The sequence below is a fragment of the Microtus oregoni genome, unplaced genomic scaffold (assembly GCF_018167655.1).
Source record: "Microtus oregoni isolate MIOR12 unplaced genomic scaffold, Mior012 000152F_ref0000281, whole genome shotgun sequence".
NCBI classification, from domain to species: Eukaryota; Metazoa; Chordata; class Mammalia; order Rodentia; family Cricetidae; genus Microtus; species Microtus oregoni.
Window position 1 is genome coordinate 761,806 of NW_024544803.1, and position 22,910 is coordinate 784,715.

At 39.1% G+C, this 22,910-nt stretch overlaps 1 protein-coding gene across 1 annotated transcript in view; it reads right to left on the minus strand.

The window, feature by feature from the left end:
• The window catches only part of LOC121444997 (AMME syndrome candidate gene 1 protein), a 149,929-nt gene extending 132,943 nt beyond the window's left edge, over positions 1-16,986 (minus strand). Inside the window, exon 1 of the mRNA XM_041646963.1 lies at positions 16,815-16,986. Coding sequence (XP_041502897.1) covers positions 16,815-16,986 — 172 coding nt within the window. The remainder of the gene's footprint in view (positions 1-16,814) is intronic.
• Positions 16,987-22,910: the final 5,924 nt, after the last annotated feature.

Sequence of the window (22,910 nt, forward strand, 5' to 3'; positions counted from 1 at the left end):
GTATATCTTTTTTATGGATTGCTGAATAGCTTCTAAGGAGAAAAAGATCAATTTTTATAGACTCAAAAGCAAAGATGTTAGATACACTATTGTGGCAGACCTAAAAAGATCACAGAAAATTATATGGTAAGGTATAATTTATATATGAAAACACCAACGAATGTTTTCTTATGCGTAAGTTCATATATATGTATACACAAAGAAAAAGGTCTAGGTGTATATAGCACAAACTTGCTTTTATTGCTGTTATCCTTGGCAAAGGAAGGAACAAAGGGTCAGGAATGGGTATGTAAAGAGTTTTATCTTTCACAAAGCTTGAATTGTCTATGAGTATGTATTAATTTTATAACTGTGGAAACAATCTTCTTTAACTTAAGTTCTTTATGCGATTTTCTCCCCAAGGCCAGAATAGGGAGTTGCAGTGATCAAGAACTCATTGGTTTCAAGATAAGGGCATGAATAGCAGCAATAATATTTGCCATTCAGCTGGGCATGGTGATGCACACCTTTAATCCTAGCACTTGGGAGGCAAAGGCAGGCAGATCTCTGTGAGTTAGAGGCCAGCCTGGTCTACAGAGCAAGTTCCAGTATAGGCTCCAAAGCTACACCGAGAAACCTTGTCTCAAAAAACAAAAAACCAACAAACAACAACAACAACAAAAAGCAAAACAAAAACCAAAAAACCCAAATATTTGCCATTCATTTATTTATTCATTCTGGTTTTGCAAAGAAATTATCTAATTGATTACTTCTAATAACCTTGAAAAGTAGGTACTACTTTATATTTATATTGAAAAAGCCAATGGTCTGAGAGTTTAATTTGTTGGAGACCATACAATTGGTCTGTTAGTCTGATTGGGGTGTTGTAGAAATACTACAATGGACTGAGCCGTATAAGAACTACATTTATTTCTCACAGTTCCAGGAGCTGAGAAGTTTAAGACTGAAGTCAAGCTGCCCATGTGGTTAGTTTCCAATAGGAATCTTTCTCTTATTTCCTCTCTTGGAAAGTCCGATTACCTCCAAAACCCAGTTACCTTCTAAAAGACTCACCTCTGTATTTGAATGTAAACATATTGGAAATTATGATCTCATTATGAACTTTTGGAAGATACGAATCTGAGTCCATACCAGCTTAATAGAGCTTTCAACTTGACTTTTCTGTGTGGCTTTTATACCATGTTTTTGTTATTGAACATCACACCATTGTAAATGGAGACTGCTCATTCGTTTTCCGACTGAGAAACTATATAATTACAGCATTGTTTATGCAACAGTTTAGGCTTCTTATTGGTTAATTCTTACATCTTAAATTATTTCTATTATTTTGTATTTTACCATGAGGCTAGTGGTTTGTTACCTCTTGCTTCTTGGTCAGCTACATGGCTCCTTGGCTCTGCCTACTCTCTGTCTATATCTCTTCCAGTCTGGAGGTATTCTGCCCTGCTATAGGCCAAAGCAGCTTTATTGATTAACTAATAAAAGCAACACATATACAAAAGGACATTCCATTAGTAGTAAGTACCTAAATATGGTTTATTATAGTACAAGATATTGTCTAAGTTGTGATGGTTAATTTGATTGGATTGAGAAGCACCCAAGAGATTAGTAAAGGGTACTTTTAGGCGTGTCTATGAGTTGATCTGGAGATGGTTTACTGTGGGAGGAAATCCCATTGTGAATATGGATGGTATGACCCCAAAGTTTGAAGGCCCAAAGGGAGAAAAACAGTATGCTACTATAGACACATTCTTGTCCGCTTTCTGGGCACCATACTGCAGTATTCCCTGCTCCATCACATACCTTGTGTCTTTTCCAGTCACAGTGTTCATTGTTCTTTAAATGTAATTTTGATTTTGATTTTATTGGCCCCCTCCTCGAACAGTAGAAGAAGGTGTGGAAAGATTATTTCCTGTTTTAAGGATATAGCAAGTGAGAGCAAGAGAAACAGAAAAAGTCAGGGAAAACTGTGACTTCAGTCAGAAGAAAAGAAAGACTGTCTACACTTTTGAGAGAAGAATAGAGATCTGGGGTATGGGAGAGGGTGAAAAGAATAGGGTCTCAGTATGCAGCAGCGCAGGCTGCCTTTCTATTTGTGATCCTTCTGCCTCTGGCTTCCAGTGTATTTGGGAAATGTGGTCGTTTGAATGTAATTGACCTCCATAGGGAGTGGCACTATTAGGAGGTGTGACTTTGTTGGGGTAGATGTGGCCTTGTGGAGGAAGTGTGTTATTGTGGGGATGGGCTTTGACGTCTCTTGTTCAGACTCAGTGACATGCTGCTCACTTGCTGTTATCTGCTGAGCAAGATGAAGGACTCAGCTAAAGCATTATATCTGCCTACACATTGCCATATTCCACCATGATGATAATGGACTAAACCTCTTTAACTAAGCCACCCTTTTAAATGTTTTTCTTTATAAGAGTTGCCATGGTCACGGTGTCTCTTCACAACAATAGAAACCCTGAGACAAGAAACGTATTTCCAATAAGGACTGAAAATACATGAGAAATTTAAGCAACTCAAACACAAGAAAAAATAACCCGACAAAATATACAGATAAGCCAAACAGATATTTTCACGAACTACGAAAAAATGCAACACCATAAATCAACATGGAAATGCAAACTAGTCCTACAATGATGCACTATCCACAGCTGTTAGGATGGCTACTGTTTAAGACAGCAAGTGTGGAGAGTGTTCAGAAATGGAAATATCTGCACACTGTTGATGGAAATATAAACTGCATAAAATAGGATGGGCAGAATTTTTCATTAAAAAATTGAACTGTCATATGATATGTCCTTCTTATGTGTCTATGTATAGCTATATATATATATATAGCATATTATATGTACACACATATATTTATGTATATATTTATAAATACCATGTGTGTGTGCATGTAAAACAAAGAAATTGAAATCACTAAGAGATATATGTACACTCATGTTCATTTCAGCATTATTGCTAAAATATGTGGGCAACCTAAATGATCATAAATGGACGACTAGATAAAGAAAACATGGTAGATGCACACAATAGGATACTATGTTGCAGACTTAAGAATAGTGGAATTCTGTCATTTGTGACAATGTGGGTGGAACTGGAGTACATTATGCTGTGTGAAATAAGTTAGATACAGAAAAACAAATATTGCATAGTCTCACGTATATGTGAGATCTAAAAAAGAACAATCTCATAAAAACACAGAGTACTAAGATATTAGTTCAAGCTTGTGGGGAGAGTGGGGGAATAAAAAGGGGAATCAGAGGGAAAATAAAATGAGTTCTACTTGAATTTTTGAGTCTGTATCTCCCATTTATATATTAAAAGTTTGCACTAAATATTAACATCAGGGTAGCATGTCTTTTAAAGACTGTTTCTTCAAAAGTTTTTGTTTCCTTGGCTATGCAGTATTTTGAAAATAAAAAATGAGAACTGTTAGTATGTACTTATTATCGTAGGTCACACTGATATGAAATGTCTACTTTGGAAAGATTTAAATAAAAAATTTACTTAAACATTTGAGACATTCTCAGGAAGCAGAGTTAGGTGGATTTGTGTGAGTTAGAGGCAAACCTGGTCTACTCTACATAGTGAGTTTCAGGACAGTCAAAGCTTCACAGTGAGACCTATTAAGAAACATGATATATTACAGGGGAAAACAACCTATGGTTTTAAAGAACCACCATTAGATGTGTTTAATCTATTTTATGTGTGTACACAGGGGGTAAAAGTAGTGGCTTTATAAATAGTGGGTTTTACATTCTTTTCCCAATGTTCTTTTGTTTGTTTTTATTTCATTTGATTAGGGCCATTTGAGAACTGGATTCTTTGATGTGAAATATAAGGACATTCATTATTGATAGTAACTATGGCCAGTTTTTGCCAGCAAACAATTGACTTCGAGAACAAATGTGGTAAACCAAAAATAATTAAATTATTTGGTAACCATTCTTCCTTGCTTCAGATGTAAACAGTAATTGACTTGGTCATTGAACATAGTTGGATTTTCAAAGACTGGAAATATTTTAATTCTTACTGAGAACAATCGTCCAATTGTTGTGCCTATGCCATCATAGGAGAGAAGCCTTCTGCGGTTGATATATGAAGGAGAAACACTGTGTTCTCCTCTGGTGAGCATTGGTGTATGTTTCCACATATCCACTTTGCGTTTCTTGGATTCTTTTTGAAGCAAGGCCCTGACTTCGTCCTCCAGGCTCACTTTCTGGTTCCTCTCATGCTCCCATGGTGCTTCCTAGACTCACTTTGATAAGCTGTAGACATCATAGTTGCCAGCTCTCAGTCTCCACATTGGAAATTTCTTTCAATTGGAGGGCCAATTTAGGGAAAATGTAAGCATGTGCACTTTGAAAAGATCTATTTCTTTGACCTTATATAAAAGCTGTATTTTGGTATGTTGAAAAGCCATTTATTTTTTAAAATTTCATTAAATTTAATTTTACATGATGAGAACTAATGAGAGATAAAAGGCATCAAAATCAGAATGAAATGCAATGGAAATTGTTAAATGTGTAGAAATGTGCAAAAACAGAATTCTATTTAATGACAAACACATGATTTGATGTTTACCCTAGTCTTAGTGCACCCCGCTGTCTTTAAGGCATTAGCAGACATACTGAAATCTGTGGTGTACTAAGAGCTGCTAGTCTTTTTTTTATATGTTTTTTTTTTTAAACACGGGCATAAACATCAAATGGAGTATAAAATGTAGAGTGTTCTCAATTTACTGGCCCCAGGAATATTTTTACACCTGTTAAGGTTAGAAAGGGCAAACTGAGAAAACAGGGGAATAGTGGATGGGCTCTGTAGCTGGCAAAATCAAGTCCTATAATCATTGCAGTCATTAGCGCTAAGTGCTAACATTTGTTAAAGCGCTTACCATGTGCAAGGTCCTAAGGAAAATGCCTTACATCCATTTCCACTTTTGATCTTGCCTGACAACTACCTATGGGGTCTCATTTTTCCAGACCAGAGGGGAGTTTCTCTGTGGTCACCCGGTTGCCCTTTGACTTTCAGAGTCCCTTTCATCGATTGTAGAGACATTCTCATAAGTATAAGGCCATGTATGCTGCCTGTATTTGTTTGCAGAGATTTTGGAATTTATGGCTATCTGTCCTTACAATGCACTCTGCTGAGCTCTGAAAAGGGCTAAAGAATGGGGAAGATATTTTGTAGGCTGAGGGCCCAGTGCCCTTTGAGATATGTGGGTTAGGCTAAAAAGATTTGCCTCCAGAACTTGCAGTGTTGTCACCACTGGGGAGCAGCTCAGAGCTTATGTGGCTCAAGGAGGAAGTGCCATTCAAGGTGGTAGAATGATTAACACCTTTTGATCTTGTAACAACTCCCTGGAAACTGGCGCTACTGTTATCATTACAATACAGACGATGTACTAAAGTTCGGAGATGTTAATTTACACGTCTGAGTTTATACATCTGCTAAGCCCCAGAGTGAGGCTTTGAATCTTGGCAGTCAGGAGATAGTGGCTCTGCCTCTCAGAATAGAAGCTTAAATTTCCTTTGTCTCATGCTTTTCCTTCTCAGCTACCCTTTAGCCATTGTACTGTGCTAGCAAATCTCCCCAAGCCCTTCAGCTTTTATTTTATGAGTGACTTCCCATTTGGTTTCTTCAGTGTTCTGATGCTCCTTTGTCCAATCTTTCATCCTGACTCAAATGACATTACTTATGACAAACACCGTCTTTTCACATCCCTGCTATTTTTTCTTTCAATTATCCCATTTTAACTTGGGATGTCTCTTCATCAATATTCTATTGCTGTGAAGATGCACCATGACCTCTTACAAAGGAAAACGTCTAATTGAGGCTTGCCTACAGTTTCAGAGGCTTAGTCTACTACCATTATGGCAGCAAGCATGGTAGCATTCAGGCAGATATAGTATTGAAGAAGGATCTGAGAGTTCTACATCTGGATCAGCAGGTATCAGGAAGAGAGACTGAGACTGGCTTGAGTATCTGAGAACTCAAAACCCACCCCCAGTAACACAAATCCTCGAACAAAGCCACACCTCCTAATCTTATTCAAGTAGTGCCTCTCCCTAATGACCAAATATATGGGCTTATAGGGGGCATTCCTATTCATATGAATGAGATCCTGGACTTGGATAATAACTGTGAGAATGGAAAGGAAATGCTGGATTAAAATGTATTAGAAAGATTCAACAGGACTTTGTCTTGGAATGACTAAAGAGTTGCAAGATAGAGAGCAACTGGAAGCCACAGATCTCTTCTGCTCTTTGAAGCAGCCATTCCAAGGCTTAAAATATTATTTGTATGCTAATGACTAATTCCAGATCTGCATCTCAAGGTTGTACTTAGGCAACACTTCTCTGTCCAACTACCTGCCTTTTACATGCATATGAACTATGGTGCCTGATAAGCATCTGACATCCCATACCCAAAATTGAATGTTTGGTTTCCTGACTCCACAAGCCAAGCCTGACCCTCAGTCTTCTCATTGAATACTACCTTCATCGTTCAAGATGCTCATGCAGAAGACTCACCCAGAGTACTGCTTGATTTTTCATTTTCTTTCATAGCCTTCATTTATTCTATTGGCAGATCTTGGTTTTGCCTTAGACTACATCTAGAATGTTATCATTTTCATAATTTCCATTACTATCCTGATTCGTGTTATATGATCTATTTTTCTTGGAGTGTATTATACTAGCTTCCCTTGTGTTTTTCATCCTTCTATCTTTGCTACTTTCATCAAAGTCTATTATTTCTTTATTGGCTTTAGGAACAAGATAAATTTTGTTATATGAAAGTCAGATCTGTTCAGAACTCATCCAATGACTCTCATCTCACAAATAGTCATAACACATCTTTTTGCAATAACTCATAATAATATATGTAAATATAACATGCATCATGACATGACTCATTCACTTACATCTTTCAGGAGTTAGATGAAATACCCCCCTCTGACTGTCATAATTGAATTGGCAAGTGCTTCTTACCCCATCGTCTAATTACCTTTCTGGTTTATTTCTTCATATTTTACATAATTTCCCATTCTTTGGTCTCACTCAGCTTCTGCTGGAAGAAGGGCCACTAAGTGTTTTCTTTTGTAAAGGAGCAGGTAGTAAATGTTCCAGGCTTTGTGAGCTTCCAGTGTCTAACTTAACTGCTTAACTTTGTCATTGATACACACACACACACACACACACACACACACACACAAATCCATACATGATGTATGTGAGAATGGCATGTCTGTGTTTCAACCAGAATGCGTATACTGTAATAGGTGGCAGGCCAGATTCAAAGGTTCGGAGCTAGTGTGTTGACTCTAACTACAGTATAAATTCCAGGAAGGCAAATAGTTTTGTTTACTGCCACATTTCCTACAAATGTTGAAAACAGCGCCATCGCATAGTATGCATCTAATATATTTTTGATATTAACAAATTAATGGGAGACTTGGAGACCTGTAGAATCAAAAGAATTATATTAGCGCCATTGATAGAACAGAACTGAGCAAGATTGGGCTTTGGTTAGATTTACAGCGTATCAATTCTCCTTCCTCCCAACCCCTATCATCTCTACACTAACACTTAAGCATGCCCTGGGAAGTAAATAAAAGTTGTTTTCATTGCCTATGCAACTCTCCTGGTGTGTGAAATTTCATTTGATGTTCCTTAATGTTGTCATTTGTCTACTCAGACCCAGAGTCTCTAATAACAATAATAACTCAACTAGTCTGCGCTAAAACCAGAGTGCTGAAATCAATTGTATAATTAATTAAAAGCGACGGCTAGCAATAGTTCCTATTGACAACTCTACAGTTTTTACCACTTCGGCACATTCTGAAGGACTTTCAGAAGTCAAGTAGCTGTTACTACTATGATATGAGGTGTTATTTTCCTTGCCACACATTTGATGTGGATGATTTGTTCTGATAAACTTTAGCTTTCAAGTATGCCCAACAGTAGGGAACACGGGGTAAGAAAAATGTCAAATTAAGTATTTATTGCTTATTCTTGACTACTTTCTCATCTTTCCCCAGATCTCTTATATGCTCTAGAGGTTTCTTGAGGTTATGTATGCCTTCCTGTTGAGAAGTCATCTCAGCTCATTCAATATATCATACGGGCTTTCCCATGTTGCTGGCATCTCCTGAGCATTCACTACGTATGTAGTGGTGTGTTGAAGTCTTTCATTTCATTCTTATTAGGCATCTAGGGAAAGAGGCCTATTATTACAATTACTTTACTGATGAGTGCTGTGAGGTGCCAAAACTGAAATAACTTGCTTAAGCCTGCACAGCCAGCCAACTAAAGAATTTTCTATTTACTAGCAAACTGGTGAGAAAGTAGGCATAACACTATGAATTTGGTGTCCTGAAAGAATATAGTGGAAACTGTGGACTAGAGACTTAAAAGGAAATGACCCGTAATTCCAGACTTAACGGTAGTCTGAAGGAATTCAGATGATCATAAACACTTTCCCCATGGGGATGGATGGGATAGGCTGCGCACAGAAAAAAGGTTTACTGACTAGGCACCTCCTTACATGTCTAATAAACAGCATTGCTTAACATAATCGGTGGCAAACACCATGGTAGCTTTGGAAGGGCTCTGGCTGGATAGCCCATAGAAAACTGTGAAAGAGGTCACCGCATGACATGTGCAAACAAGTTACTTGGCCCTTGGAGAAACAAACATAAAAATAATTAGAGGGAGAAGTTGTCTTTCTTCTTCTGTGCCCCGACTTGCTGATGCATTCACCACCTTTTTGATAGGTGGGGAATCGTGTGAGACTGCATAAGCTGTATGACTCCATCTTCTCAGATCATTTAACACTCTATACCATCTCTTCAGGCATCAGTAACAGCCACCATGTAATGAGACCCTACTTCTGAGACAAGCAATTTATATGAATTATCTTATTTCATCATCACAGTTAGCTGCTGGTTTCATAGGCGTTTATTATGAGTCCCATTTTCTCATGAGTGAACCGAAGCTCAGGGAAGGTAGGTGAGTCACCCAAGTGACTAAAATGACATGGGAGTCATATGAGTTTTCTGTGACCCCTATAACACAGGACTCCAGATGTAAGGGCTGAAAACAATAGCAATTCACTCCCCCGCAGTTGGAGAGCCTACAAATCTAAGATGAAGGTGTTGTGGTGGCAGCAAGCCGCTAAAACAGCCGTTCTCCCTTCATCTGGTGATGGATGGAGACAGAGACAGAGACCCACACTGGAGCACTGGACTGAGCTCCCAAGGTCCCAATGAGGAGCAGAAGGAGGGAGAACATGAGCAAAGAAGTCGGGACCACGAGGCGTGCACCCACCCACTGAGACAATGGAGCTGATCTACTGGGAGCTCACCAAGGCCAGCTGGACTGTGACTGAAAAAGCATGGGATAAAGCCAGACTCTCTGAACATGGCGAACAATGAGGGCTGATGAGACGCCAAGGACAATGGCACGGGGTTTTGATCCTACTTAATGTGCTGGCTTTGTGGAAGCCTAGCCAGTTTGGATGTTCACCTTCCTAGATATAGACGGAGGGGGGAGGACCTAGGACTTGCCACAGGGCAGGGAACCTGGACTGCTCTGTGGACTGGAGAGGGAGGGGGAGAGGAGTGGGGGGAGGGGTAGAAGGGTGGGAGGAGGGGGAGAAGGGTGGGAGGAGGGGGAGGGAGATGGGAGGCTGGGAGGAGGTGGAAACTTGTTTTTTGTTTATGTTTTTTTTTTCTTCTTTTCTTAATAAAAAAATTATAAAAAAAAAAGTAATTTATCAAAATAATATTTTCATATCCCATTATAATTGTCAAGTCCTGAGAACTTAAAATTTTGTTCACTGACCAGCTGATAATTCAAAGCACCATTCCAGGGTCTTCACTTCCTGGGCTATATGACAAAGACTTATATGGACTTGCAGAACTGCCAATCTGTGCATCTAACAGGCAACTGAGAAACCTGGGCATCTGTACATCCTGATATAGAAGCAACAAAAACGTATCCAAGTACTTTCTCCTAGATTTAAGAAATTTATAAATTTAAACAAAATTAAAACAAGGATAGCTGTAATAAAAAAAAGTAATGTTTATGTTTTCAGAGAGTTGTTTCACATGCCTTATTTATCTGGTTTAAAGAGAACTGAAGTTATAACAACTAGCTAATTCATTCTCTACCAATTAGCAGCAGAGCTTACCTTATGGCTTAAATTGAGTTCTAATCCCCAATACCTGAGAATGTGAGTATATTTGAAATAGGATCATTGCAGCTATGATTGCTTAAATCAATAGGAGATAATATAAAAGTAGGAAATATAGCTTCCTATGTCTTTACAGAAAGAAGAGACGAACAGTCACACAGAAAGGTGTTGCTGATGTCAGAGGTCCACATTGGAGTGACACCTCCAATTAAGAAACGACATGGCAGGCTCCTCTCCCAATGGCTCTGGAGGAAGCACAGCTCTGCCACCTGTGTTCTAGGTATCCATCTTATGGGACAATGTTCTCAACCATCCTGACGCCTAAGTGTGGAAATAAAATGGCTGGGAAAATAAAGACTAAATAACTCATGTACTTACCCAAATTGTGTCATTAAATGAGTTTACCATTATTCACTGCACACCCAAGCTTCCCTCAAATGACTGGTTGGAGAAAATCTCAATATACTCAAATTGAATAAAAATTAAAAATTAGTTAATATTTAATGTAGACAAAATACTACAGAAAAACAACATTGAAAGAGGATTCAATGCATGACAGATATGTCTTGAGGCAAAAATTATTGCTAGGAAGAAAACCAGATGAAAACTGCCACACAAGTTAATAATAAACATTCTAGTCTAGCATATTATGTAATAGGTTGGGGAGATAAAACTTAACTACTATCATAAAAATAACAAATTTTTAATAAAAGTAAAACACAATGAAACATTAAAGATAATTATCTGAGTTGGTAATTTCAGGAGAGAAGAAAGGCAAGAAAATAAAAACATTTTCAGAAATGAAAAAGTAGGAGAGGATATTGAAAATAGGACAACCTGAAACACAAGAAAGAGTTTGAAGGGATTAGAAGAAAAATAATAGCAAACAGGAAAGAAACAAAATAACAAAGCATAGCAAGTTAAAGACAGTTTACAGAATAATTACTGAAATGCAATTAGAGTCTTCAATTAGAGAAGGATATCCATTCTCTCAGCAAACAAATCATGACACTCTATAACGCTCACTAAAACATACCTCAAAAAACAGTCTGTCCAGCTTCTGTGGTCCAGAAAATATACAAGATACATAAGAGAAAGGAGGGTAATAAAGACTTTTATCAGCATGAGCTTTGAGAAAGTTTTGAGAGAGGAAAAGAAACTAATGAATAGTTCAACAACTGAGGGTGTAATATCAACATACAAACAGCATATAGGTACAACATACAGCTCACAGCAACTATCATCAGGAATTGTTAAATACTACAATTTAAACAAATTAATATATTTAAAGTATGGAAGTACTTAGATCAGATTTCATATCATATGAAATCAGGTTGCAGATAAAGGAGACAGGAACAGAGACAAATTCTATTAGCCTACTGTGATCTCAGCTGTTGGAAACATGGGGCAGGAGGATTGAGTTCAAGGCCAAACTGAGCTACATTTCAAGACCCTTTCTCAACAACAACGAAATCTAGCATTGCTCATGACACAGACTCAAACTCAAAACTACATTTAAAGAAAAACAGAAAGCACGTCTTCCATTCATGAATGCAGGAACTGCATATTGTCGCAGACAAATAGAACACTGGAAAAATGTTTGTTATAAAATCATAGCAATAAATAATCTGCACTCATTGGGTTAGACAAGCTCAATAGTAAGTGAACACAAGAACAGACATATACATCCATTTACAGAACCCAGTGTGTGGTGGAGGCGGTCCTGAAGTCAATCATGGAAAGAAGGGCACATTAGCAAAGATGTCTATGAATATTAAGGGGGAAGAAAGGACAACAAAGAATGAAACTGGCTATGTCACTTATTTTTTGCCCAAAATTCAACTCGAAGGAACCTTAGAGTTTTAAACAGCCTAAATAAGAAAACTGGATATTAATTCTGTGACTTGAAGAAAAATTTATAATGTTTTACAAACAACTAAAAAAGAAATGGGACTATGAACTACTTATTGATAAATTAAGTTTCTACTTACAAAAAATACCACCAAATGTCTGTAAAGATAAAAAGATAAAGACCTGGAGAATTTTTCAGCTGAAAGAATACAATTTGAAATACTGATGAAGATACCCACAGAAACAGCTGACCTGAGCAAGTGGGAGCTCACTGATTCTGGACTGACAGCTGGGGAACCTGCACGAGACTGACTTGGTCCCTCTGAAAGTGGGTGACAGATGTGTGACTTGAGCAGTTTGTGGGACCACTAGCAGTGGAACCAGTATTTATCCCTAGTGCATGAATGGCTCTTTGTAGCCCATTTTCTGTGGAGAGATACATTGCTCAGCCAAAATCAGCAGTACCGGTGGAAGGCCTTTGTCTTGCCTCAAGTGATGTGACAGACCTTGTTGACTCCCTCTCTAAGGAGTGTATGGGGATAGGGTGGAGAGAAAGTGGGGGAGTAACAGGACTGGAGGGGGAGGGAACTGAGATTGGTATGTAAATTAAGATTGTTTTAAAAATAAAAAAGAAAGGAAGGAAGGAAAGAAGGGGAAAAAAGAAAGAAAGGAAAGAAGACAGAAAGAAAAAGAATATTTTATAGATAGTTGCTGCAACTCAGAAACAAGACAAAGCCAAAAGAAAAGTAGATAAAATTGAATAGGATTTTTTTTTAACTAATAAGATAACCAAGTAGTACAGGAAATGTTCAGGTGGAAACTCCACCCTAAGCTCCCTTCCCTGGAGTTGCCTCAGTCCAGACTCCACCTACAAGAAAGCCCACCATCAACGGCTCCACCCCAAAGACATTAAAAGCCCTGCTTTGTGGGTTCCCCTTGTGGTCTCCTCAACTTCCCTTAGGGCCACCTAGGAATGCTTTGCTCAGAATAAACCTGGATTTATTAATTCTGTTTGGTTGGTTTATTACATCAGCAGTGGCAGATTCACAATAACCAGGAATTTAACTTAACATTTGGTGCCAAACCCAAGTAGAGCTGAATTTTCCCGCTACCAGGTGACCATGGAAAACCACTCTCCCTTCCCAGACTTGCTTTTTGAGTTACCCAGTTTCAAGCCATGGCCTCTAAAGAGGTCCAGGACCCCTTCTTCCTTCCAGCCCACCTGTCAAGATGTCGCAGTGCCAGGTGGCTGTTCTGGAGTAGAGACAGTCTCTACCTTTTGTGAGGCTTGTATGGGAGTCCTGCACAGAGGTACCCCAAACCTCCTATTGTTTTGACTCTAGTCTATATAGGAGGATACTCTTAGTCTCCAGTTAATGGTTTGTAAATGCATACTTCGGAGTTCAAGTTCACTCCTCGAACACTCTTCAGAATTTATCCAATCTGGGGCTGAGTTACCCTGACCAGGTTCCTGATCACTGCATCCCTGCGTCCTCTCTTCTTCCTGTCCCTAGCCTCTCTCTGCTCCTGGCTTTTGCCTGTGGACAATCTCCTTGCTTCCCTGCCTGTCTGTATTTCATGCTTCTGTCCAATTGCTCTTCCAGTTCCCGACTTGTTCCCTTTTTGGATGCTATTCTAACTTTGCCAATGCTTCATGCCTAGCACAGGGCTGCTTCCACCCTCCCACAACAGCTGGGAGACCCACAGCTTAAACTGCAACCTGCTGTGTCCTCCACAAGGCTCCTGTCCCTCTTCCACTCCTTGCTTGTCCATGCCTGCTTGTTTTCCTTTCACAGAGCCTTCTCTGCACTCAGGGCACCAGGCTGCTGCCACAACCTGCTAGGAGCTGCCTTAATGCTAGAAAACACCTTTCGTTCTTATGGTTTCTTTCTTATTTTAGAATTTTTAAGTTGGTCGTCTGATATGGTTTCCTGGGAAAAGTTTTGTTCATCTTTTGTGCTGAAGTTTTGCTTCTGTTAAAAGTCTTATCTGTTCCATATATATGGATGAAAATATATATAGAGTGTTTGCTCTAAAAAAAAAAAAAAAAAAAAAAAAAAAAAAAAAAAAAAACAGCCGTTCTCAACCTGTGGGTCATGAACAAAGCATCCACAGGGGCCGCATATCAGGTGTATCCTGCATATCAGATATTTACATTAAGATTCATAGCTATAGAAAAATGACAGTTATGAAATCACAACAAAATGATCTTATGGTTGGGGGGGTCACTACAGCATGAGGAACTCTCTTAAAGGGTTGCAACATTAGGAGGACTGAGAACCACTGCTCTAAAGACGCAAGGGGGCTTCTGTTCCTTGCCTTTTCCCAACTTTTGGTGGCCCTAATATTACTTGCCTGGTGCAATATCTGCCTCCATTTTCATGAGACCTCTTTTTGTATCTCTGCTCTCTCTCTCTCGCTCATGAGCCTACCCATTGGCTTTAAGGCCTGCTCTAATTCAGGATAGAACTGTAACTGCATCTACAAAGATGCCGATTCCAAAGATCACCACTCCACGTTTGGAAACTCAAATTGGGCACATCTATTGGGAAACACCCATCAACACAGTACAAGTCACCTAGCCAAGGTTCTTGTCAACACTTAGTTGTCTGTAAGATTTCTGGACTTGCCACTAGAGTAGGCTGCCTCTACCAAACAGCCTTTTGCGATTATTTGATTTCCTTGGTAGATTTCCTACAGTGCAGATTGACATTAGTGAGCTTTATAGTTAATTATCAAGATGAATTAATAAGCTGATTTTTTGGCTTCTAAAGTATTGCTGCAAGTGTTTATAACGTATCCAGCTTGTTCTCCAGAGTCTAATCATTTCCTGGCAAAAACGGAGAAAATTTAATTTGGAACCTGTAACACTGAGGATTGATTTTTTTAAAAATATAAAGACGCCCCCAAAGACCCCCATTCATGTCCATGTCTTTAGTATGTAAATAGCTATGAACTGGTGAGATATCACAAATTCTTTAGGACATTTCTAACCATGCAAAGCTTACAGGATTTTCATGTCCAACTCTATAATATATAGCAGAAAGATTCCTCCTAGCACCTATGCTGTGTATTTCCAGACCTAGACAGCTACAACAAGTTACAGGAAAGAGTTCTCCGAGCATGAATTATCACCTTAAGATGAAGATTCTGTAGGGAAAAAATGGAAATACAGAAACGGGATTTCCTATGCTTTTGAGTTGTGATTGCAGAGTAATTGCACCCTGACCATTTGAAACTACCCACCCAACATCTTGACTATGAAAAGAATATTCTTAGAGATGTGCTTCTCCAAATGTAATCAGTTTCACAGGGTACCATCCAGGGAACTTGTTTAAAATGCCAGAGGAGGTATTAACATCTCTGAGGAGCAGATGGGGGGTGGGGTGGGGGAAGCGGAAGGAGATGAGGGAGGAGGAACTGGGATTGGTATGTAAAAAATAAAGAAAGAAATAAAGTTAAAAAAATTTCAAGTCCCCGATCTTAATACCAGATTCATCGAATTAGTTATTTTTAAAGATGGGGTCTAAAAATCTGCTCTTTAGAGCAAGTAGCTCATGTAATTCGGATATATATGTGTTTGAGAATCATTGTGTTCTAGTGTAATCAGGCTTCCACAACACTGAAACACAGATCTAACTCCAAATGTACATTTACAGTCTTAGTCGATAACCAATGATAGTATTATATTGCTACATCATGAAGTGTAGGCTTTACATATTTCACATGATTATCATTTCGTGTGGTTTTATTTAAATCAAAGTAAAACAGTTATGGCAAGATTTCTTCATACCTAAAACGATATATGCAATAACTTTTGAAGAAACTACAATAACCGGTCCCTAATACCTTGAATTAATCTCTAAGGTCTCTTTCTACTCCAACATTCTGATTCTAGAAACATTTCTGGGGCTTCAAATATGTTTGTAACAAGCACGTTGCTTGTTGCAGGAGAGATGTATTTCCCTTCTGGGTAACAAGCTTCTTAAAAGGAGAATGTTTTCTCATAACATATTCCTTCTTCTGTGCTGTAAAGAGTGAGACAGTATGTGCACTGTGCCAAACATCATGTGCTTGATACAAGGACGTGGCTAATAAATGTTCATGCTGCTTCTGCTACACTGCTACCAGGATATCTCTTGAATTATTGAAAATATAAAATTGGAGAACTGCCTCTGAATGAAAACTAGGGAATCAGCTGCATCGGCAATATTGTGTTTCTCTGACTTTAGGCAAACAAGATAGAGCCCAAATCTCTGAATTTTGGCTCAGCAACAGAATACTTAGTTAGTCTGGGAGAGGTATGAGTTACTGATAAACATTTGCTTTAGAAAAAAAGCTGTGGTGACTCTGACCGAGCAAGTCTTGTCCTAAAGCTGTTTCTAGTCCCCAGCATGCTTTCTGGATTAGCATTTCTCAGAGTGCATCCCATGGAATAGTAGTATAGACCTTGACAGTTTTTACAGAAGAGTTCTGTGAACGAGCAATGTTGTCAACCATTGCACAAGTCAATATGCTTTCCCAGCTGCCAGAATATTTGGAGTCCTTACTATGTTAACAGTAATGTAAACCTGGAAGGGGCTACAGCTCACAGGGTTTTTAAGCTTTTCTTTATCCTCTAGTCCCAATGATAGTGGTCAGGGACTCGTTTGAGAAACACAGGAGAAAAACCTGCTGTAAGTTAACTCCCATTTGCTAAGAACAATGGATGCTTTTCGGCCACAAATGATGAAAGTTAACAAGAAATGAATTGCCTTCAGGGCTCTGGAGTACTGTGCAGCAGTCTCGTGTAGCACCGCTGTCTTCTTTGCACAGCTCAGCTTCTTTGTCCATCACTATAGTCACCTTTGCGTCCGTCTCAGACCACACTGGCCTCTCTGCCTCCACGCGAAAATGACCTTGCTTTTGTCTCACCTCATCTACCATCTCTGTAATCAAACTCTGCCTATTTTCTTGTCACAGTGCTTGATCCCTCTATGTGTACACTACGTCCCACCCACTCCCTTTATATCTAATCGAGGCCATTGATCTAATAATCACTTTGTTGCCAGTTATATCAACAAGTTTTCTTTGATTGAATCAAAATCTTAACTGATAGAGAGAAACAAGATTTAAAAGCTGTTCTCGAAGAAGCTCCATTTCTCTTTCCAAAGCAAAAAATGCTGGCAGAACCTTTCTCAGATCGTTACTCCTAAGTTTTCTCTTCTTTTCTTCAATCAGATGTATGGCATCATCATTTTACACTGAGGATTCAGTCCCAGGCTAACAATAACTCCTTAGTGTTAAGCCCAGTGGTCATTTTACTAGTTTTATTTTATTTGATCCAGCCATAACACTTAATATCATTGCTTACTCCTTCCTTGAAACACAGACTTCCCCCTCCCAACTTGATTTCTGGAACACCACGTGTTTTAGGCTCTCCTCCTACCACAGTAACTAGTCTGATTTAGTATACTGCACAGGTTAAATAAAAAAACCAGTATCTAGGAAGACAGATGTGCTTTACTTGATTCAAACAGCATACAGTGCATTTTGTTTGCATGCACATTGGAGAGGATATGGGAGGACTTGGATGGAAAAAATGATGGGTAGATAGGATCATATTTCATTATATACATGTATGAAATACTCAAAATATAGTTTGTTTGTTTTTTTTTAAAAAAAACAGGGTTTCTCTATGTATCCCTGGCTGTCCTGGAATTAGCTCTGTAGACCAGGCTGCCCTTGAATTCACAGAGATCTGCCTGTTCCTACCTCCTGAATGCTGGGATTAAAGGTGTGCCCCACCACCACTCAATGCAATTTAAATGTTTTCTCCAAGAGGACGTATTTTCCTTTCTATCCACATCATCAAGTCATTTTTATTCGTCCTTCTAGTTGTTCAGGCCAAATCCTTGGAATAGTTCTTAATTTCTCTAACAACCAACACTTAGTTTGTGCTGCATCTTAAAAAAAGAATTTTTCAATTTTGACATTTTGTTACTGCATTCACCACTGACATCTTAGTGCAAGCCAGTCTTGGGTCATCAGAAATCCATTGTGAATCGGGTCATATTTTGCTTCTGTTCAAGCCTCTCTATGGCTATTTTTGTTTACAGTAAAAGTCAAAGTCCTTAGAATGATCACCAGATGGTACATGATGTACCTTCTTTTCCAGTTGTCTCCTTGACATTATTGCCTACTACTTTCCCCTTGATTAATCTAACCTATTGGGTGTTCTCTCTCATGCTAGCTCGCTTGCTCGCTCGCTCGCTTTTGCTCTCACTCTTGCTTTCTCTCTCCCCTGCCCCACTCTCCCAGAGGGCCATCATTGTTTCCTGTAACTGGTATGTCGTTGTATCTTTAGAGCCAGCCATATGTTTACTGAGCACTCTCAGCTCTCTGTGCAAATGATACCTATCAATGAGAGCTCCTCTACCACCGTATCTTTAGGTCACCACCCTCTACATCTTCCCGACACGTTAATCATTTTTAGTTTTTCTGAGACAGTTATTACCTGGTATATTAATTTTTACTTATATTCCTACTGTCTTATCTCCACCACCATGCTTCAGGAAAGGCAGGAGTTTTATGCTGTCACTACTCTATCTGCAGCTCCTAGCACAATACTTATCACACAGTAGGGGCCAGGTAAAAAATCTGTTCCATTGACGAATGATTGCAAGTGCAGTGGGGGTTCTAATATTCCTGGCAACTTTTGGGGGACGCAGGTGTTCCTTGTCATACACTGAGAGCTTAATATGGAAAGTAAGCCAGAAATGAGAATGTCACAGAACTCTAGCACAGCAAATATGAAGCTGCACATAAAGCTACTTCTCCAATTCACTGTCAAAACTTTTTTGGAAGAGTTCTCAGAGATAACCTGCAGAGAAAAAGATCACATGCAAAACTGATAAAGTTTCTAATGAACTACAGGTGATACAGGAAAAGATGCTAAGATATTGTATCTTTAAAGACATGAACTGGAACACAGTACCTAAAACAAGAACAGAACACATGTTTTTATGTGAATGTTTACGATAGAAATATTATAAAAAATGAGGAATATATGCAATATGCATTACGTACAGGAAGACCTTAGCACTGATGCAATTGAAGCGTTTTGTAAATTTTAAATAAATGTTGGTTGTCAGATTAGACTACAAATATACCCCAAGTTAAGATAGAATCAGTAAAATGCTAAATAGTTCTGATATCATGACAAAAAGTAGCACAGTGTTGTTAAACACTGAATGCTATGGAAACATGGACATCATACATAAACTCCATGAAATTTAAAGGCTGAAACAAGAAGAGGTAATGTTCCCAGAGAACTGGCTAGCAGTTTTCCAGAATGGTTTAGAGCATCAGGTCCTAATTAGTATAAATGAAGACAAATCAATATCCTATGCATGTATCATGGGTAACTGCAGAGAAAGAAAAATCCCGAAGTCTGCTAGACACAAACAATAATGCAAAGTATCTTTGTAGGACAGATTATTTAAAAAGGGTAACAAACATCAACGCAATGAATGTGTTTACAATGTAAGTCAAGGAGTTTAATAGTATTTCTCTCAGTCTGAGTACACATTTGTTCTTGTACAGTGTGGGATGATAACCCCCTCCCGTTAGCCATTTATTTATGTTTGCAACTGCATTGCCACTATTGATTCATGTTGAGCATGAGGCCAATTAAAATCCCCAGGTCTTTTTCAAGTGAAAGGCTGTCAAATGAGGTCCTCTTCAGTACGGACCTAGGCAATTAAAGTTTAAAATACAAATGCAGGACTCTCCAGATATTGGTGTGATCCTTGAAAGCCGAAGTCATTTAAAAAACTTCCCGAAAGGAACTAGGACTTAGGCTGCATAAGAGTGACTTTAAGATGGGTGTACAAAGGAGAGCTTCTACATTTGTGGGGTGGAGGTTGGAGGTGTGACAAGGTAGACGAATCAGGCACCGGACAGGAGAGGAGCGCGCAGTAGATATGAGGTGGGTAGAGATATGGGAAGGGTAAAAAGATATCAGCTCACGAGCAGGGTGAGAGCTCAAGGAGAGAGCAATGCAGGTTTCTGGTCTCCCTGCTTCTGGGGTACTAGACAGGTCTTACAGCTAAGTAGTGTGACTCAGCTAATAGCTCAGGGACACTGGAGAGATTGTAGGGGTCACCTGCCAACAGATACTATGTATTATAAAACTTGAGTTGGAAACAAAAAGTGGTCTTCTAGCAGTGTAGTTCAACAGCAAATTCAAGATTATCTACCATTTCTCTCTCTCTCTCTCTCTCTCTCTCTCTCTCTCTTTCAAAAATGGAAAGTATAAGAAAAGAAACTGTTCAGTACAGGACAACTAAAGACAGAACTGGAGTGTGTGATGGGGAATCTCTGTCAGCCAATAATCTTTAAGAGGTGAGACCAGGTTAGGGCATGACATTTTGGGTACCCGGAGAAAAATGCTGGGTCGCCCAGGGTTCTCTCTCTCTCTCTCTCTCTCTCTCTCTCTCTCTCTCTCTGGTGCCCGTGCTACACAACTGAGGTTGCACTTCTCGTTCCTGTTTTGTGAGTTTGGTCCTTATAATAAAGAAAATATAATTTGTTTATCTTAGAGTTGGCTTGAGTTCCTTTGATCTACATCTTTCAACAAGAGTGGAATATACACCATAGCAAGCATCAGCTAACCTCAGTTCTATTCCTAACTCTACATCCTACAAGCCATTAACTTTGTACAGCTTCCTTATCTGTGACCATACTTGAAAATGAGCCCTAGATGGTTGGTACCAGGGCCTTTTTTTTTCTTTTAAATCACTGTATCCTTAGTTCCAATTATAAGGTCTTACATACAGTTGGGGCTCAGCAAATAATCATTAAAGACATAAGTGAATGAATTAACTGATGCCAGTTCTGCCTCATGCATAAAGTTACTGTGACCTTCAAATGAAATTAGACAAGAGAAGAAATTACAAGAAATGTAAACACTGAGCAACCCTTCAGCAAAGAACTACCTGTACTACTGAGAATTTTTTTTTCAAATAAATTATGAGGACATTTGCAATCTTTTAAGGGTGAAATGGTAAGTGGAACAATGCTTTCAAATCTTTTGAGCTTGGAAAATAACAAGAATGCTGAAATTCTGAGACACTTCAAGTGAGCTAAGAAACATATTGGGAACTGTTCTTTCATTGTTACCCACGGATCTAATGCTAGGGCTCACAATCATGTTAATTCTAGAGTTACCACACATTGACCACACAAAGTGTTAAGGTAGCTTTATCTGTTGTTTGGGGAAAAAATGTCTTAGCTGGGCATGGTGGTGCACGCCTTTAATTGCAGCACTTGGGAGGCAGAGGTAGGTGGATCTCTGAAGTTTGAGGCCAGCCTAGTCAACAGAACAAGTTCCAGGACAGCAAGGCTACACAGAGAAACCGTGTCTCAAGGGGGGAAAAGTCTTGCAAAGAATGGAACAGTATTCACATTTGGATGCTAGAAAATAAAGATTCAAACACGTTAAATGACTTGCTTAAAACCAAGAGGAAGAGATTGCAAAGATAGACTTATCTTAGGCTAGCTTGTCTGATCAGTGGAAAGAAAATGTAGATAAACAGGCTTCTACACACATAAAGATGCCCTAGTTAAGAGACAGCATAACCCAAAGGTGGAATGATTTGGCTTAACGAGTTTCTTATCACCTAGGCAGGGTTACTATGTAATTTACAGAGCTCAGTGCAAAATGGAATGCCCTCATGGACATGAAATCAGGTCCGGCTAGATGTTTTTGAGAAGTTCCTAAGCTTCAGGGATGCTAGAAAGGAATCAGTATGAGCTGACACACAGATGTAGGCAGCTTTCAACTGAAATTTGGTAGTTCTTCTACACCAATTAAACCAAATGGGTCAAGAGCACTTCCTAAGAAGGTTGGCATGACACCACAGAGATAATTGGATGAGAGGAAATTCTGCAAGAGAACTCAAAGAGATCAAGGGTACTACAAATAGACAGCATAAGAGCCAAGCAGAAAACATCAACAAACACTTTTAGTTGCGCAGAAGCATAATATATAATCAGACAGACATGAGATTAACATCTCGAAAAAAAATATCCCTGAGAAGAAAGGATTTATTTTATATTTGCTTCTTTTTGAGCGTTTGTTTTGGTTTGGTTTTTCAAGTCTGGGCTTCTCAGTAGCTTTATGGATCCTGTCCTGGAACTAGTTCTTGTAGACCAGGCTGGCCTCGAACTCACAAAGACCCACCTCCTTCTGCCTTCCGAGTGCTGGGATTAAAGGCATGCACCACCACTGCCTGGCCCTCTTTTCCAGTTCTTAACGGCTGTTATTATTGCATTAAGGTTTACCAGAGTGACATAAAGAAGTATTTATTAACCTTAAATAGAGCGCACAACCACAGAGGCATCTGTTTGAAGAGTTTGTGTTCATTTGTTAGCATGGAAGGGCAAACATGCATGACATTTAACCCTGTATCACTGGAAAAGTATTAAAACTCTTCCTAACAACTTTCCCCATCACCCAAACATTTCTTAGCATTCATCCCAGCCACTGTTATAACAATCAGTTATCAGTATGAGTTTGGGAGGGAACAAATCATATTCAAAACAGCAATGACAAAGTAGTCAAGTCAGCCAACCCACCTAGAGGGCACAGAAAGCCCTTTGCACCCTAGTACTGCACAATGGCAGCAGTTGACTATGAATTAAAGTGAAGGGGGTCTTCTGGTGGGTGCTAAGAACAAACCTTCAAGCCGGGTAGTGGTGGCGCACACCTTTAATCCCAGCACTTGGGAGGCAGAGACAGGCGGATCTCTGGGAGTTTGAGGCCAGCCTGGTCTACAAAAGCTAGTTCCAGGACGGGCACAAAAGCT